The following is an 18,834-nucleotide window of genomic DNA, read 5'->3' as shown; positions in this document are numbered from 1 at the left end:
TTTAGAAAATTATTTCAGCCAGGAGCATTTGTGTATTATAAACTGCTCAGGGTTCAATGAAGAAATGGAAAGACAACCAGGTGCTCAGAAGGAGTGACTTATGAGTTAAAAATGAGAACACTGGGTTAGCATCACCAATTAAAATGATGTCTGATCTGACATGGAGTATTTGAGGGTTCAGCATTGGCAGACAAGCTCTAACTGAAGAAATGTAAAGACAGAAAGAAAAAATGTGAAATAAACTGAGAAGAGAAAAATGCAGATTTGTTTGACATAATCTTTTAAGGAACACAAGGAAGACACTTCACTTTGACTGTTCAGGCCAAGCAGCAGGTTCAGGACTGACAGAATGAAATAAGTGTTCACTACATGCCTTGGAAAAGTTTAAAAACCCTCCCTGAGCACTTCTTTTGGTCCTCAGCAAAGAGGCAGAGTGAAGAATAAGCAAGAGAGATTTACTGGAGCTCTGTGACTCACAGACCACAGACAGACACTGGAAGCTCGTTGTCCTTAATAGTGATCATCTTTGGGACCTTCACCAGGACCTCGAACCTGGGCAGCACTAGATGGAAGAGAGAAAGTCTGGTATGAGAAGAGTGAATAGGAGCTGTGTACTACACAGCAACGCAAGCATAGAGCCAGGATCCTCTTCATATGAACCTCCCTGTGGTCTCCAGTATTTATCTCTACCCCTTCCATAGGTTTTCTCAGCCTTCACCACTGTTTGGGTTCAAAAGCAATTAAGGAAGTTTGTAGTCCTTACCTTGCCTTATTGGCAGCATGGGCTTATGTGGCTCCAGACAGCTGAGCAGATCCCTCACCTGAGTCCATTCACAAGGACACACTGCTCCTGTGTGGTGTCTTCACAATGCATAATTTGCAAGTGGGACTTGGAGCAGCACATTCGCCACCTTTGTAATTCGCCACATTGAAATGCCCCAAATCATTGATTCTCTTGGCTCATTCTTACTGTTCTGGAGATGCAGAGTTCTCCTAGACTCACTAAGATGCACTGTGGGATATTGTCCTGCATACCCACAGAGTTCAAGTGAATCTAGCCACAGACTCTCAGATCTATATTTTCAAGTGGAAAAGGCAGCACTAAAGCCCAATATAAAGGAGCATGAGTAAAATATATATATATATATATATATATATATGTTTTACTTTTTTTTTTTTTTACATATTAAGTTACAACTCTCTTTCCATATTGCATCCTGCAGCCCTACACCTCCAACTCCTCATGCCCAGGACTGGACTGAAGCATGTAATGTCCTGCTTCCAGCTGGTGCAGCTGAAGGGTTTTTTCACAGTGCGAGGAAATAACAGCAGAGTGGGTGCACATCCAGGAAATGGAAAATAACCCTGAGTTATACAGTTTAGACACAAATTTGCCTCTAAGATAGGAGGCAAGGCTCAATGTTTCAACTCCAGGGTGCATTTCCTCAAAAGACTTTAAGAGAAATAGCAATAGGAGAGATTCATAAGAAAAAGACTAAAGAACAAAGGAAAGAAAAATCAGTTTAGGAGGAGGCTAACAATGGGACTTAACAGTTTTGATTTTGTGGGGCATTCAGAATGGTCTTTGGGGGACAAGGAACAGGACATCTGTCACCATGGCAGATTGAAGCCTATAGCCTGGTTTGTGGTCAAATTACTCACCATTCTTGACTCAAAGCCAAATAAGCCATCTCTCATGGACTTTAATGGCAATCTATGGGCTGCATATTCCAGAAACAGCAGGTCTTGATCAATGGATCTGCTGTTTCTGGAATAAACATCTGGTCTTCATGCAGAGTTAGTGGAGAGCCTCGGAGTGTGAAGCACTGGCCAATCAGCCTCCTCAAATGTGCACTACAGTCAGAATACACATCTACACCTATGGTCAGAATACACACCTACGATCACCCAAGAAGCTTTGTTAGAGAGCTGAGGGTTAAAAGGCTCCCTGCAGCAGCACATTTCTCCATACTCAGTCTCTCCTAGCAGTCTTTTTGTAACATTCATGGGTTCTTCAATCACAAGTTTTCTACCAAACATGTTTTCTAAGCTTTCACAGAAACAAGGAAGAGCAAAAATAGAGAGGACTACGAATGGAGAAAGAGACCTTATGCAGATGATGAGGGAAGCAAAATAGAGTCACCAAAATATTGTCATATCTTACATTCATATCTAGTGCTACTTGCAACAAGCTGCTGGACTGGAATCAACTGAGACAAAGCCAGCTGAAATTGGTGCCACAAGCCATACACAGGAATTCTGGCATGTCCTGTGCTCCCCAGAGCAGTTTGAGCAAATACAAGCTTGGGCAGGTCGCAGAGATGCCGTAAAGTCAGCAATCGTTTCTCATACTTAGTGCTTTTTGGCCCAGCCCCTATGAATCGCCATTGCCTGTTACATTCTGTCCCTCCCTTCTCCATGCTGTTCCCAGAAAATTCCAAATTGAGCGGTCACAGTAAAAGGCATTACTGTCAAATTCCTTTCCCTTACCAAATTCCTCCACACTGAAGGAGTGCTCCACATGGGATGAGATGCTCTTCTGCACAACTATTTTGTAGAAGCCTTGGATGGGATCCGAGGTGAGGGGGAAGGAGAGCTGTGTAAAGCCTGTTTCTAGTTCCACCCCTTGCCACTGGTACACACGGTTCCTCTGGGGATCCTGCAGGTGAGGGTAACAGTGTCACGAGACAGTACAGGGGAGTGCCAGGGACAGAGCAGTGCAGTGCCAGTGTATGCACATCCCAGCTGGGAAATACCTATCTGTAATTATTCAACAGTCTGCGAGGTTCTGAAAGTACTTACCTGCCAATTCTGCATAACTTGCATGCAAGAAAGCTTTTAAACACTTTTGTGTTGTCTCCCCCTCAGCTGTACCTGCAAAGGATGGGGACAGGAAGCTAGGCAAGGCAGGCTGGCAGGGTAACAGAAGGGAACAGAACTGGTATCAGAAGTATAGCACATGGAGAAAAGGAGGAATTTTCAGCTTTCTTGACTGGCCATACGGCATGCAAAAGTTTTGGTTTTCTCCTGGCTGGAATGAAGACTGCTGAAGTACCAATAAACAATCTGCCGAGGAATCAGACACCTGACTTACCAATGGGACTGAGAAATGTACAAGAGTCCTAAGCCTGTGGTCGGGGGGGGGGGTAATGGTGACAGGAACAGAGGAAAGTATACTCCCACACAGAGGCATCCAGCTGGCAGCCCTCCCTTGTGTCTCCATGCTCCTAATGCTGGAGCTGAAGTCTCACCACTACTACATTTGTGTATTGCTCATTATTTACTGACCATCAATAGTTAACCCCCTCAGCTCCAAATTTCTTGTAGAACTCACTGAAACAGCACAGTTGTTCCGCCTAGTTTAGTGCATCCTTGTACCTTGGCTGTCACTAAAAGTTTATTTACTCTAGATAGGTGTGTGACTCAAGGTATGCCACTATGTGCATTTACTTCACTGAGATATTATCTCAGGGCTTAGGAAAAATGGAGATGCGAATGGCATTCTCCCAGCTGGAGGTCATCAGTCAGGGGGCAGAAGAGGGGGCCATGTTCCCAAGAAGCCACCTGGGAGGGTGGCACAGTCAGTAAAATGCATCCCATGGCTCTGACCAAATCCTCTTCATCATCACATTTCAACCCTTCTGAAAAGTTCACCACTTATTGTGAGGGACACCACTGGGCTTCCTCAGAAGAGGAATTCAAGAAAATGTTTACAGTGAATGTTTACATTTCAAGCTGGGCTGGTGAACTTGTTGCCATTCCTGTGATGTATCTATAGGGAAGGCCTGAAAGCCAGTTTGTTTTCTTCCTCAGAAAGGTGTTCTATTTTTTTTTTTTTAAATTACATAAGCAATAGGTCAGGGTAATAGTTCAGAAGTAGCAGACTCATACTGACTTCTGCCTTTGTGCTTCACTAAGATAAATTAGTGACATCCAGGGTTTGGATTTACGGACATTTATTTCCTTAGAAGCGCTGATGCTTAGGCTGTCACCTTTCTTCACTCCTGCCACTCTTTCCTTTGGTCCAGTCCAAATTTCATGCAATCATGTAGTAAACTGCACTGACAGATCTGATCTGGCTGAAGAAAGTACTCTAGAGTAATCTGGTGAATTTTCTGCCCCAGGAGTTCCCCCCTCTACATGAGTGTCTTGTAGACAGCTGTGAAATCCAGACAAAGGGCAGTACTGGGCTGAGAAGGAGAACTGAGGAAGGGAGAGGGGATGGTGAAGATGAAGGACAAGGCCTACATAAGCTGGTTTAAGCAGCACAGACAAACACCATGCTTTACAGACTAGAGCTGAGAACATGGATGGCCTTCCTAGGGATTTAAAAGTGAAGGCTTTCATGGTATTGACACATACACACAAAGGTTATTAAATTATTCAACTGGTTAGACAAGGACATATTTCTGGAAGATGTATTTGTTTTTGCTCCTTTCATTAGATTTCTGTACTCAGTAAACTATCATCTCACTGAAAGGGAAGGAAAAAGGTAGCTCTGAGATGCTCTCCTTGGCCTGCTAATCCACACCTCCCACTGTGTTACTCTTCTTTTTTCCAATATTCACAGATCATCAGTGGCCCACCAGCTCTGCAGCTCTTTTTTGGAAGTTTGTTGATGGGAAGAGAGAATGACAGCACTCTGAAAAGAGGGTTCAGGAAAAGGGGCACAGCCTGGTTGTGGCCTACCTCTGTTGTGATGACTCTCCAGCTCTAGACAGAGATGGTGCAGAATGGACACAGCAACCCCACACAGCAGGAACAGTAAAAGGACTGACTACACAGGACTCATTAATTGCATAAACCAAAATAAATTTTGTGCACACTAATTTCAGGGTCCGTCCATGAGCACTCATCATAAGTTTTTTTCAAAAGAAGATATCCCAAATAATAATTATAAATTTTGGGGTCTCATCTGAAAAAAGTGAGTGCTTGAATCATTGAAACATCCTTCCTATTAATTTTTGCCTGCCACTGAAGTTCAACCATTAAAAAAAAAAAAAAAAGCCAGACAAAAAGAACATGCTTGGGAGGACAAGGGATGTCCATTTATTTAATTTTGTTTCTTTGGTTTTGATAGCTTATTCAACACTGGTCTCTAATTTCAACCACACTTGGCAGACAGAGACCCAGTTCTGACTGGGAAGACTACACTGCCAAGTCTAGTTCTGTTCACAGCATGGCTTGTAATGGTTAATTAGTTTTCTCCTACAGCTCATAGAATCATTATTGGAGCTTATTTTGATGCCCAGCTACTCAACCTTCCTTTAACCAAAGGGAAAAGGTCAGAGGCCTGTGATTTTTCCCTTGCCCTTCAGCCTGAAAACACCACTGCTGGGGACTGGTTGCTCTGTGCCTGCACATTCTTCTGCAAATAATAATAATGTAGTTATCCACTCACCTGAACGTAGACAAAGGGAAACTGTGGGGAAAGATCAAAAGAAAATCAATGTTAGAAATATTAATCACATGGAATTGTTTTCCAGATTTGGACTGAGGGGCAGAAGAACAAAGAACTTCTTAGAAGTCCTTTGGGTTGTTCCCTTTCTGTACTTGCTATTTTTCCTTGGATCTTGATGGCTAAGGGAATTTTATATGTAATATTTTAGGACCCTGACCTTTTGTCTTACCACTGTATGAAGCTGTGATGAAGCACAAGTTTTCAAAGAATTTGTCTGCAGAAGGAACTGATTGTCAAATAAAACAAAAGATGGGCTTGCACCCCTGACCAGTTCCATAAAACCAAGTTCTTGTCATGCTGCTCTCTAAGTGTGGGACTGCATCCACTGCCAGAAACGACCTCACACCTGTGACTACCTATGGAAACTTGTCCGACACATTTTTTCAGTAATGAGATCCCTGCCCACAAGATTAGTCACATACATTGGTTTGCACATCTGGTTTTAAACATCTATATGCTTCTGAAAAGGGGGATTTTTTTTTAGACAGAATGTGTCCTAGGACAGATTATGGAACAGGTAAAGCATGGTGTGAGAGAGTATCATATGGTTTAAAGGCTGTCTTCAGTGGTTCTGGATGATGACAGCAATGGTGTTAATTTAAGAATTAAATCTCCCGTCTAACAACAAGGAATTAAGGCTCTACCTTCTCATTCAGCGGGTAGAAGTCTTTGTCCAGAGAGACGATCCGAAACTGAACTGAAGAGTGCAACAGAAGAAAAGGAAATTCCACAGTTAAATTTGTAGCCATCACAGGAAATGACAATGTTTCAATAATTTATTACTCAGATTCTTTCCATGGATCAACAGGCTCTGAATTGAGATCTCTAAGTAATAGAAACAATTACTTCAGGGTCTTTCTCTTGCAGATAGTGAGGGGCAGATAAATTTAGAAGAATAATCAGGTCTTGGCTGAATTGAGTTATCTCTTGGGAATGCCTGTCCTGCTTTGTTGATTCTGGTGCAGCCAAGGGAGACTATGCTTTGCAGTCACCCTTGTTTTGTGCCTCTACTTGAGTAGAATGAATCAGAGCCTGTACCTACACCTGGCTGAGATACTGTACCTGGAGAATGGAGATTGGAATGATGAAAGTGCCATGAACTAGACCTCAGCTGACAGAAATAAGATTTACTGAGTACTTTAGATCCCCCCATGAAGAAATCTGAAAACTTCACTACAGTATGGCACCTCTGGAGAATGGAGCCCTTAAGATGTTTTGCTGTCAGAGTCAATACCAGCCCAATTCCCGGTACCTGTCTGTCCGGGCTTGTAGATGGGTTTGTCTGTCTGGACGAAGACCAAGCTCTCAGAATTCTTGACCAGCACTGACTTGCGACTCTTGAACTGCAGTGTTTCCCCTGTCACCGTGACAGTGAGAAATGCCACTGATGTGCTATTGGATTTTGGGAGCTAAGGAGAATGAAGAGGATAACCGCTTTACTGATCCACCCCATTGCACTGAGCACTGAAGGAAGAAGTGCTAGCTGGGTCAGAAAGTTCCCTAAAGGGACAAAAATGACTCAGTGCAGGGAGCAAGAAAAAAACTACTGCCTTCCTTCATTTATATACTTTTTTTACAGAAATACTTGACCTTATTCCATCACACGATTTATCAAAAAGAAAACAACCCAGATTCATTAATTAGGGTATGGAACCTGTTGCTTACATTACTCACCAACCAACTTTCTGCAGTAAAAAACTGGGAATAAGCTCCAGAAGCAGCCATATGATTTCATGGACCTCACTGTCTTTAACAATTCCCCGGTTTCTACAGTTTTCAGTCCACCCTGGTATTTTTCGTCTCAGGCTTACTCATATCAAACAAACATGGGGCACATTCTGTCAGTCAAAGTTCCAAAATACTTCTCTAACGCATGCAGAGAAGTATCATGTGGGACACAGAATTTGATAATGGGGGAAAATTAGTCCTTGTAAGACTACCACAGTCAGTCATCCACATTGAGTTAATTCTTTTGTTCGGCTTAGCTTAGGGATCTCTGATTGCAGTGTGTCTTATTTCTTATTTCTGGACTGCTTGGATCTACTGTCCCACATCAATAAACACAAGAGACCATCCCACAAGCATGAGATACTCACAGAGAAAGGGATGCAGGTGAACACGTCTTTCTCTGACACCACGTCATCAATCAAGCTCCTGTTCTCCCCTAGGTACTCGAGTGTGGCACTCAGGGTCACAGACTCGTTCAGGTAGGTCAGCTGAACACAGATTTTCTCATGAGAATTTGTGTGGATCAGAAAGGGCACCAGCACCATGTACTGCCTGTGAAGGGAGGGAAGCAAGAAAGATCAGAAATGTGAAACGGTTTTAAGGGAACAGTATTAAGTGAAGGGAAATTAACAAATCAGCATGCCTAATCCATTGCCATCCCTGAGAATTGCAGTGCATATAACATGAGCATTCATTTTATTTTGGGTTTATACATATTAAATGGTCTAACTAATTAGCCTAAAAGCAGGAAAATGCTTGCAGTAGAAGGAACAATTTCTATGCTAATGGAGAGTGCTTTACAAAGGATGTTTTGTTTGGCTTCACAGCAGGGAGTAAGGATGGTTTGAAAGGTTTCAGGCTGTTAATTGAATTTTGTATATCCCACAATCTCCTTTTGAGACTCAAAGGCATTAGCTAAAAACAGTTGAGGAAAAAACCCACCCATTTGTCTGACTCCTCCAGTCTTTGCCTATCCAAGTTTCCAAATCCTTCACATGATGAGCAAAGATGTGAGTGCTTGCAGTTTGGGACCTTATTAAGATGAGCACACAGAGAATTTTGGGGTGTAGTGTTTTATGGTACCTCATGTGTACTTGCATCTGCAAAGAGCTTTGAGAAAGGTCCCCACAGAGGACCCTTAAACTAAGCTGCCATTCAATAAAAGGGATAATTTTACTAATAAATCAAATTAATAATTCTGTCCTGGATTAATTGGTTGAAAGATAGTGCAGCAGGAGTAGGAACCAGTGAAAACCTCCAGAGTTTGTGTTGAGACTCCTGTTCTTCAGTACATACCTAAATGATCTCGGAAGTACAATAGTCTCATAATTGTGCCAGATAAGAAAATTCTAAAAATTAACTTAGATGTTTGTGGAAAAGATTTTTTTGTATGATAGAACTGAGTAGCAAAAAATAGCAAATGAACTGTTCATAAAGGGAATATAATAAGTGAGCTCCTACCACTCAGACTTGACCACTGTTGGTCAGCCTTGGAAAATTCTCAGTCAGTAATAAGTAACAGACTGTCGGGAAGGGTTCAGAAAGGAATAGAGGACAAATACAAATGCATCCATCCAAAGCTACATTTTTGCCTGGGCTCTGAGCTTTCTGGGGAGTCCTAAAGCTATTGTGGAGGCAGTGGGATCCCAGCAGCTCCTGCATTTCCTTCACCATGAGGCAGCACTGTGGTGAAATGTAGTGAGGATCCTGCTGGCAACTCTGCTCAGCCAGTGCTGCTGCAGAAGCTGTGAAAGGAGGGAACTCCAGCCTCCCAGAGAGTGAGTTACAACTTGTGACTCTCTGCTTTCTCCAGCGTTTCCTTTCTTCCACAACCTTCTTACCATGGCTTCAGCCCATGCTGCTTCCCCTAATGCCATCCCCCCTGTCCCCTGTCAGTGGCACTGGCAATGTGACAATAGCATCCAGTCCACAGAAAGGACAGCCTGACCTAGTTTGTGGGGAATTTGGCCTCATTTCTCTTCCTGTTCACTGTTCTGCTGAAATTTTGGCCAACTTGCAGAACTACCCCTTAGGCTGGCTTTCCTGCCTTTGAAACAGAGATATAAACCATGCTGTTTATAGACCTCTCTTTAGGTGTTTGGGGATGTGTTGTTTAGAAGAGACAGATGAATTAAATTACCATAAGTGTTTTAAGCAACTGTGGTCACAAAAGCCATGTACACACATTCCAGGACAAAAAGCATCTGGGCTGCCAAAAGAGACCTCAGCATGCAATGAGCTGTTCTGATGAGAGAGGCAGTGACTCTGACAGAGGCATGCACCAAGGAGGAACAGGAGACCCTAGAGATGGAGGCTGAGGCAAAAATGGTGAGTTTGTCTCTACAGAGAAGGTAACGCTGTAGCTGAAAGTGGAATAATGTCTCTCTGTGTATTGACTCTCAGCTGCTTCCTAGAACAAGCACCCAGCCAAAGAAAGCAGTGAACTTCATCAGCCCAAATCAATACCTGCCAATTAAAGTGTCATTATGGCCTCACACTTATGACCAAATGCAGAGTACTCCCAAGCATGTCCGCTGCACTGTTAAACAGCTTACATGCACAACCAGAATAGGAGAATAATACCTTTGGCTGCATTCTTCCAAAATCATTGAAATTTTGGTTACAAAGGACCTCTGGATGTCTTAAGCCCACCTTCCCTTCTGGAACAGGACTTTTGCAAAGGACACCATAGATAAAGTTTCTACCATCTGTCTGGGTCATCTGTTCCAGTGCTGCACTAATTTGATGAATATGTTTCTTTGTAATATGCAATCTGAGCCTTAATTGTGTCTCCTGTCCAGATGGTCACCTCTGAAATAGAAATAGCAGCAGCTATTTCTGCCCAAATAAGTGATACCCCCTACTTGCATAGGGTACAGTGAGCAAGTCTTGGTTGGAAGTTTAATTTTTTGTCTTCAGTTCAAGGGTTGCTTCCTTTCTGTGTTGTATGCAGCATCTGATCTATCCTGCACCCACAGCAAAACTGCCTATGCTACCTAGCAGTTCACTGCTCAGAACTGCCTCCCTACTGGGCTCCTGTCCTCCTTCTGGGGACCCCAACAACACCCCTCTCTCTCCCACCTCTCAGCCTTTCTTTGTTCTTCCCTCCCAGAACGGGGCTCAGTTAAGGGATAAAAAGCAGCCTACAAGAAAGATGGAGAGAGACTGTTGCCAAGGGACAGGACAAGGGGAAATGGATTCAAACTGAAAGAGAGCAGGTTTAGATTAGATATTAGGGAGAAAATTTCTTCACTGGTGAGGCACTGGCACAGATTGGACAGTCAAGCTGTGGATACCCCATCTTGAGATGCCTAAAGCCAGGTTGAATAGAGATCTGAGCAACCTGGTCTAGAGAAAGGTGTCCCTGTCCATGGCAGGGGGTTTGGAACTGAGTGATCTTTAAGGTCCCTTCCAGACCAGGCCAGTCTATGGTTCTATGTTGCCCACAGGTCTGAGCAGTATGGTTTCATTCCCTTTCCCCCTGATGTTGGGCAAGAATGAATGAAGATTACTTAATTACTTAGTTACATCAGATTACTGTAGGGGGACCAGAGAGCTCTGCCTGACCCCAAAACAAACTTGCTTGGCTGATCCACCCCAGAAGCACCCAAACAGGGCAGACAAATGAGGGATTGATGGTACAGCGTGAGTCAAATGTCCTTCAGGCTGACCCAGTGGCAACTTTACCTCTGACCACACAGCAAGTGGCAGCACTAGTGCTGTACCTTCTGCCAGAGCTGCTCGTGGGCATGAAATCTCTGCAGCAAGCACTGCTGGACCCGTGCTGGTGAGAGCTGTGCCTCTGTCAGCACCGCAAGAGGAACCCAGCCAAGGTATGAAGAGGGAGGCTGCTCCCACCCAGACAAGAGCCTTCAGAGCAGCGCTGTCCGGTGGGCAAGGCTGGGGTGGGCATGCCAGGCTCCAGCCTGCCCGTGCCATGCCGGGTTGCCCCTCTCCCGGCAGAGCCCAAGCTGCAGCCGTGCTCCCAGGCCGCGCAGCCCTGGCGCTGACACCAGCCCCCGAGCCGCAGGAAGGGAATCTAGGTCACAGATCCTCTCCGAGAACAAGCACATCTGAGGCTGCCAAGGGAAACAAACTGGCAGGAGAAAGGGGAACAAACTGGCTTGGAAAGCAACAGGAGAATGGGGAGAAGTAACTCAGTGATTGAAACAAGGACACTCTGGGAAAGGTAAGCACCTGGATCCCGGCATCATGCCCACAACATCCCAGGCCCTGAGAGGTTTCAAGGCAGAAACATACTTGGGCAAAGGTGTTGAGAGGATCCAGGTTTGGACTATGAGGGCAGGACTGTGGGCATGCGGGCAGAGATTTGGGGAGGGTGGAAGGAGGCCCCTGGCAGAGATGGTGGTGGGGAGGGGTCCCAGGGCTGGACAGCCGGGGGATTACAGGATGGGAGCGAGGAACACTGTCAGAGCTGTGCAGGAACTCAGGGCTTGGTTATTAGTGGGAAGAAAGCTGCAGGAAAAAGGGAGCACTTAGACCTCCCTCCCCCCTCCACACGTGTAGCTTACGGTTCCATGTTGAGAGGAGTGTTTCCAGGAAGGAAGAAGAGAAGAAGGAGGAAGATGTTTGGTTTGCTGGGCAGCTTGTCCTTCCCCATGGTGCAGAGCAGGTCGTGCTGAGCCAAGCGGTGCTGCTGTTTTCCTGCACCTTGTAATTCCCCTCCACTCCGTGCTCTGTCAGCCTCTTTATAGCTGCTCTCTGCAAACAGCCCAGGGGCTGGAGGAGATAAGGGCTGGGGGCCAGGGCCCATCCGGAAACAGGGAGAGGCAGCAAGGAGGAGCTGGAACAGAGGGACAGTATTTGGCCAGAGACTCTGCAAGTGGGGGAAGGGTATTTATTTGGGTAATGCTTATATTAGAAATCTTTGAATGATTCATACCCTGTTTTCCTTAACCCATCAGAAATCCGCGGTGTTGGGGATGTGAACTCTGTTCAGCACATGGTAATATTGCCTGTGGGCAGCATCCAATCACAGCAATCTGATTTAAGTTTCCACAATACTTCCTTCACAGTTCCTCTTCATCAGCACTTTAAAATATATTGTTTTGAGTTGGAATGACTGATGCAGAAGGTGAAATTAGTAAGTTAATATGGGCCATCATGAATATTGATGAATTCCAGTCACAGCATGCCTCATTCTGCAGTTTCCTCCAAGCCTTACAGTCCTCACTGCTTTGCCTGGCAAAGATGACAAAACAATTTGATGTGTCCTACACCTCCAAGTTTATAACCACTATAGAAAACACATTTTCCCTTGAAAACAAAGTAAGGTATTGAGCTGTGTAATTTTAATCACTTTTAACCCAATTCTGGTATAGTTTCCTCTGATTTCTTTTCAGTTTCTATTTTTTAGCTTTGTAGGTGACTGCCAATTGTCCAAAAGCAGAGTGACTTGCTGCTGACTGCAATTGCAGGAAGAAAAGGTGTCTGTGGTTGGGTGCAAATATTCTCTGTACTTTCACAACAGCAGTATATGTGGGGATCCTTGTCTGCTCCTGGAGTCTGAAAGCAGTTTTGGCACCTCTGCCACCAAAGGTAAATAATCTCAAGAAAGACACTTGTTTTTCTAATATGATCCTGTTCAGTCTCCTCAAGGATGTAGCACAATGTTCAACCCTCAAGGCCAAAGCCAAACAATAAAGTGAACTTTAACCTTTGAAGAACAGGCATGTGAAAAGAAAAAGCTGTGGAAACATTTCTTGAAGACACTGGTATCATGCCTTTCATGATATATGGTGGTCCATGCACTTTCACCTAAGAACTCCTGTTGGAAACCAGCAGCTCTAGCAAAGGAATGTCTCTCCTTAATGCCAGCAGCTTTGTGTGGTGACAGGTGAGGAAAAACCCACTGTAAAACTCAAGACTTATATGAACAGCTCCAGTTAACAAATTGTATTAGCTGTTCAGCTAAAGGCAGAAAAAATACTACAGGAGAGAAGAAACCACAAACATCAGTATTGTTATTTTAAAGGAAATCCAAATTATGATATTAGTTTTCCCAGCCTGAGAAAAAACAAAAGCAAACAAACCCAAAGCAATTTATTTTGTATGACAAAGAAGTATGACAGGAAAAAGTACTTAGATAAATCAGTAGGAATGATAGCAACACCCAAAGACATAAAAAGGGGTTTCTCATTGTATAGGAGACAAAATGCTTCACAGACCACAGTGAAGGGAAGGTCGTCTATTAAAAAACCTCAGACAATATGAACATTTTACAAGTTGTACCAAGCAGGAACAGGAAGATACACAATGAAATGAAATACCATAAAACAGCTTCATCAGCTAAACTTCAAATGAAACTGGAAATGTCAGAATGAATAAAGATTATCCACTTTAGTTGCTTGTTGAATAATTTAACCTGAGAGAAGGGCCTGACAAGCAGATGAACTGCCTTTCCCAGACGTGGACAGCTGGGCTGTCAAATATAACTCATATTTCTGAGGTGTCATATGAACAAATGACTAAATTCAGGCATGGCAAAACCATCAATGAATTATTTTCATTTTAATGCACTTTGTAGATTAAATTGCAAACCAGATTGGTGGCTGAATTTTATAAATGGTCCTGTGAACCATATTTTGTGTGATGTGAGGTGGCCATCTGTAGGGTAAGCCGTATACAAGGTATGTAGAGGTTTTCTGTCTTTCTCAGCTGTGTTATAACAAACATCCACAGTGTATATAAATTTGGTCTTGCCTTAGAAGAAATTTATACTGTATGCTGTAAAAAAGGCTATAAACAAGGTTGTTTACCCTCAGGCATGAGAAATCCAGAGTGTGTCTGCTTGATACTTACAGTACACAGCACACACACAGTAGGATAAATTGTTGAAATCCCATTATAAAATCCATCTAAGGTAACTAGTGAACGCTCTCTAATAATTTAAAAACCTGTAAACAGGAAACTGCTCACATGTTAGCAGATATTTTTGGATATTACAGAGAATTGAAGGTAATCCCCGATGCAGTAACAAATGACAAGCTTTTTTAATTTATGCTTTTGTACTACTCAGAATTTTGCCAAGGAGAGGGGTTGAAAAAGCCAAAACATTTACAAATGTGTCTCTGACCAGCACTCAGGTCAATCAATTATAATTTTTTTTGAGTCATATGACTCTTCAGATAAAAATTTACCATATAAAAAGATATATTAAATGCATATAGACTTTCTGTTTAGCTTTGGCTGTAAAGTTAGTGTCTGGACTACCTCTCTCCTCAGGCACAGGCATCCCATGAAGGTTCTTCTGCTGGCCCTGAGGTTATGTTCAAGTCAGGTTGAACAGTGTTTGAGCCAAGCTTTCCTCAGAGGTGCACAGTGGCAGGAGCAAAGGTAATTAGGCCAAGATTCATACAGAGAAAAAATGAGCACATGGAAGGAAAAAGAGTGTTTCTCCCAAGGGCTATGTAACAACAGAACAGGCACCCACAGGTGCCATGAGACATCCATCCCCAGAGACCATCCACACTTCATAGCACAAGGCCATCAGCAGAAGTGCCAGTGTAGAAAAAAAACCCATGCTCATGCTGTGTAGGCATTTCAGAGATTTCTCCCATTTAGATTTTAAGTTCACTTAGCTATAAAACAGTAAAACTCCAAATCACTGCCTCCCTCTGGCAGGCTGCTGGAAGAAGGTGGCACAAAGCTGTGCCAATGCCACCTCCCTGTGGCACAGCCCATGCTGTACCCAGTGGTGTAACACCCACCTGCTGCAGAGGTGTGCAGGAGCTCTCACTCCTCTCCTCTGTCCCAGAGCCTTCTGTGTGAGCAGAGGTGGCCAGGGGGACGGGCTTTGTGCTCACCTTGCCTCCTGCCTTGCTGGGTGACATGATGCAAGGCCATCGGGCTCTCTCTGTGCTACAGCTAAGCCAGATGTTTGGTACCCAAGGCATGAGCCTTTTCCCAGTGCAGACAGGAGCTGGGGCTCAGCTGGTGTGTTTGTCCAGGATTTTGAGATAGAGGATGCTATAGGAAAACCAAATAAGAAAGTCCGAGTGGAGCATGAGGCAAGGAAATCAGATATTGTCACATTTAATCCTTTCAACTGCACCTCTGCTTTGTTCTGTTCCAACTTGTTAGGCGGGGCAGAGCTGACATTTCAGTCAGGGGAAGGTGTGTGAGCAGTGTAACACAGCTGGAGAACACACCATTTATCAAGGAACTTTTCAACACAGTGTCCTGCTACAGAGCCTGTCCTGGGAACAGGACAAGACCTCTCCTATGCAGCCATGGGCTCTGTGCATCCCACAGTCAGTGCACAGGACTTCCCAGATGTGCTTCACCTTGGCACACTCCTTGGGGACACACCTTGCCTTGACAGCAAGGACAGCAAGGGGAACTGGTGGGACCTAAAACTTATCACATCTAGAGAAGTGAAGTAGAAAACATCTGGCACAGTTATGCAATTGCTTCCAGTAATAACCCAGCCTTAGCCTCCCTATGGGCAGTGAGTCAAAGGGTAGGAGGCTGAAAAAATGTGTGAGGTTAGCACTTTAGCAGCATGCACAGAGTCCTGTCATAGCCAGTGGTGATTTTTATTCCCTTCACCTTTGACTGCCTTGTTCATATGTCTCTCTTCCCTCTCAAACAGGACTTCTTAAATCTCCCAGCTGACAGGTTATATACACACAGTGACAACATGGGGTCCTGCTGAAGTCATGTTCTTAAGGGAGATCCTGGTTTGCCTAGCAGGAGCAGTGGTGTGCCAGAAAGGAGATGAGTGTGCTGAGCTGCAGGAGTATCAGAAAGGGGAAGAGTGAGACATTCCCTTGAAAGAGGCTATTAGGTCCTGTATTCAATGTAATACCTTGCTTTTAGGATTTTCTTGACCTTCAAAAGGTGACCCTTTACTAGGTCAAGCAGAAAGAAGCTTTCTCTTGCTGTGAGCTACAGGATTAGCTTACAATGAGTTGCTTTTCCACTTGAAAATCCTTGAGGAAAGTTTTCATTGTTGCTCTGAATAAAAAAATGCAAATGTATGAGTGATGTTCCTCAGGAAGCCCTTCTCTGACATTTGGTGTTTCACAGCCAGTGGTGCCAGAGATGTGACCACACTTCTGTGTCACCTGGCTGATGAATCAGATGGTGAGGGTCACCAGTGCAGACAAAGCCCTACCTCCCTAATTGTCCACCAGGTACAAATGAAATCAACAAAGAAATAATCAGAGAACAAAGATGAGTTGATTCCTCAGACATCGTCATTTGTTGGCTGAAGGGTCTTCTGACACATTTCTGGTCTTCTCTGACCATTGAATTGGTTGGTCATTACTCACACTCCATATTTGACACAGGTGCTGAGAAGAAGACCTGAACATCTAAATCATACAGGTGAGGTCTTGCTGTGCCATTGTCTAATAGTTTGGCCCTGTTGCCTGTGACACTGTGGGGATCACAGAGGATTTGAGTCAAAAGATGGAGCAACCAAACTCCCAGAATTGAGGACTCCTTTGTCTGACCCTAGCTAAGCATTTGAGGGGCCTAAGCAAGAGAATGCTTCTACACTAAAGCTTATTTTTTTGGAGAGACCCATTTTTCCTCTAGATTTTGCATCCTGCTGCCTACACTGTGGATGACACTCATCTTCTACTGTAAAAGCATTTATGTTCACTTTTCAAAGCAGGTATGGTCATTAGAGTTCTTCTTCTTAACTAGGCCATAACATCAGCCTTTTGCAGATCCTTGAGTGTGGACTCCACACGAGCAGCAAATCAATTCCCACGGCACAAATAAGCTCTACAAGAGTTACATAACACAAAAGGGAAGTAAGCTTGACAGAGCACTTCAGTCAAAGACACTATGACGTGATTATACTTCGTTAATTCTTTTTTATCAATAAAAAATGCATTTCAGAACAGCTTTTAATGTATTTCTAACAGAGCTATTCATGGACCCATGGGACATCCAGAGCAGGTACAAGGACAGTGGCAGACACCCACAGTGAAGCTGGGATTTTCCCATTTATTGTAGCATTGCTGACCCAGTCCAATATCCTGCACAACAGTTTCAGCTTTTTAAGACTGGTATGTGCAATACCAAGCACAGTAAGTGCATGTGCCTTTGAGTTGGCAGCAGTATGATACCTCGTAGCAGCTCTTGGGCCAGTCAGCCTGATTTTATCACATTTGGACAACACAGTTTGCTTAGTCTGTATGTCTAAAAAATTACAGTAATTCTACCCTCTGAGGCCTGGAACACTCCCCTGATCCCTGTCACCTCAGGCTTATCAGATGAGAGAAGAAGAAAGGACATTCAGGCTGGTGGGTGTCCCTGGCTTGTTCAGCCCACAATTAATATACTTGCTTCAGTTTCAGGTGTGTGGCACAAAACCTAGAGCTGAAACATGACACCAAGGTTTCAGACATCTTGGAGGTGTTGGAATGTGTTTTAAAAATATTGCTGTTCCCTGTGGGTGTGGAAGCTAGGGAGACATGATCTAGATGTAAAAATCTGGAGGGAGAGTGTGAGCATGGGATATTTATTAGATCTGACTGCAATGAGCAATTATATGTTTGAGTTGAAGGATAAAATTGGGCAACAAACATTACATTTTCAGTATGCAAAGGAAGAGAGTGCAGTGGGAAATGAACATTTCATGTTTTAATAGGCAGGTTTGACCTAAAAGGAAGATAAGATTTCAAAAGTATGATAAAAATGCACTTTATTTTTTTTTTCCCAGGACCTTGTTTCTTCCCAGGAAACTGTGTTCAGCAGAACAGAATAACATATTGGGCCAGACCTGAGGGGATTTTTATGAGTTCCATGTGAGATGCTGAAGCCTTAACTTAATTGGCCTTACATTCCTCAGGAAGATATACACCCTGTATCCACATCCACTCAGTCTGCTCTCCTTTTCAACCTTGTTACCATAACTATTGATTTCTCTTGCTTTAGTCCAGCCTGATGCTCATGTAAATCAAGTCAGTTGCTACAATCTGGGCTGTGCCAGAAGTGCAAAATTTACAGCTTTTCTTGCTCTCCTCCTTTTCCTTCTACTGCCAGTGATGTTTTAATTTTAACATTCTGCATGGAGATCAGAAATGTACCCAAAGCTATTTCGTGTCCCAACAAATTCTTTGTCTGTGGAACTTAAGAAAGTGGCTTTTTATAACATCAGTATCATGCATATCCCGCATGGCAAGCCCCGTGGAGTACTAAAACTCAAATTTTTTAGTGCTCTTTGAGAGAAAAAAAATGGTTTTGGGGAGAGGAATATCCTCTGTTGCCCTGATGGTTAATTTTCACCGGAAAAAAAAATGCAAGCTCGCATGCAGCCATTAGCAAACCTCCTGGTGGGATGGATCCTGTCGAACACATCCTAGCCCTCGGCTGGATGTTAGCCCTCGGCACCTGAGCAGTTTGCCTTTAAATCCCTGCTGGGGCCCCTTGGCGCGGGTCCCGTGGTCCCCCGGCCGCATGCCCGGTGCCGGGATGCGCGGAGCGGAGCGGGGCCCCGCGGCCCTGGAGCCCCGCGGGATGGGCGAGCGCTGCCGGCGCCGCTGCTGCGCCCGGGAAAGAGGAGCAGCAGCCGTGTTTCTTTCCCCAGCCCTCCCGATGCTGCTCTGCTGATGTGTTAGTGTTTGCAGAAACCACCATCACGGCTCCAAGCGTGATGAAGGAGGGGA

General features: G+C 44.2%; 1 protein-coding gene and 1 long non-coding RNA gene across 16 annotated transcripts in view; one reads left to right on the top strand and one right to left on the bottom strand.

The window, feature by feature from the left end:
* Positions 1–11,952, bottom strand: part of LOC139592758 (alpha-2-macroglobulin-like) — a 36,717-nt gene extending 24,765 nt beyond the window's left edge. For 2 of the 3 annotated variants that reach the window (XM_071432976.1, XM_071432974.1), the window contains exons 1-7: positions 11,722–11,951; positions 7,558–7,741; positions 6,714–6,870; positions 6,106–6,158; positions 5,402–5,422; positions 2,491–2,659; positions 478–562 (exon numbers count right to left, since the gene is read on the bottom strand). In XM_071432976.1, coding sequence (XP_071289077.1) covers positions 478–562; positions 2,491–2,659; positions 5,402–5,422; positions 6,106–6,158; positions 6,714–6,870; positions 7,558–7,741; positions 11,722–11,810 — 758 coding nt within the window. In that variant the 5' untranslated portion in view covers positions 11,811–11,951. Of the gene's footprint in view, positions 1–477; positions 563–2,490; positions 2,660–5,401; positions 5,423–6,105; positions 6,159–6,713; positions 6,871–7,557; positions 7,742–11,721 lie in introns of all 3 variants that reach the window. The other variant, XM_071432975.1, reaches the window with a different exon arrangement.
* LOC139592768 (uncharacterized) overlaps positions 10,866–18,834 on the top strand; it is a 43,897-nt gene continuing 35,928 nt past the window's right edge. For 2 of the 13 annotated variants that reach the window (XR_011680107.1, XR_011680106.1), the window contains exons 1-2: positions 10,866–11,378; positions 12,567–13,046. This is a non-coding gene — a long non-coding RNA (uncharacterized lncRNA). The other 11 variants (XR_011680108.1, XR_011680111.1, XR_011680105.1 and 8 more) reach the window with 11 other exon arrangements.

Source organism: Agelaius tricolor, unplaced genomic scaffold (genome assembly GCF_023055355.1).
Source record: "Agelaius tricolor isolate 1412-34295 unplaced genomic scaffold, bAgeTri1.0.p SCAF_9, whole genome shotgun sequence".
Taxonomy (NCBI): Eukaryota; Metazoa; Chordata; class Aves; order Passeriformes; family Icteridae; genus Agelaius; species Agelaius tricolor.
Note: the sequence above shows the minus strand (reverse complement) of the source record. Positions and strands in the feature narration are given on the sequence as shown.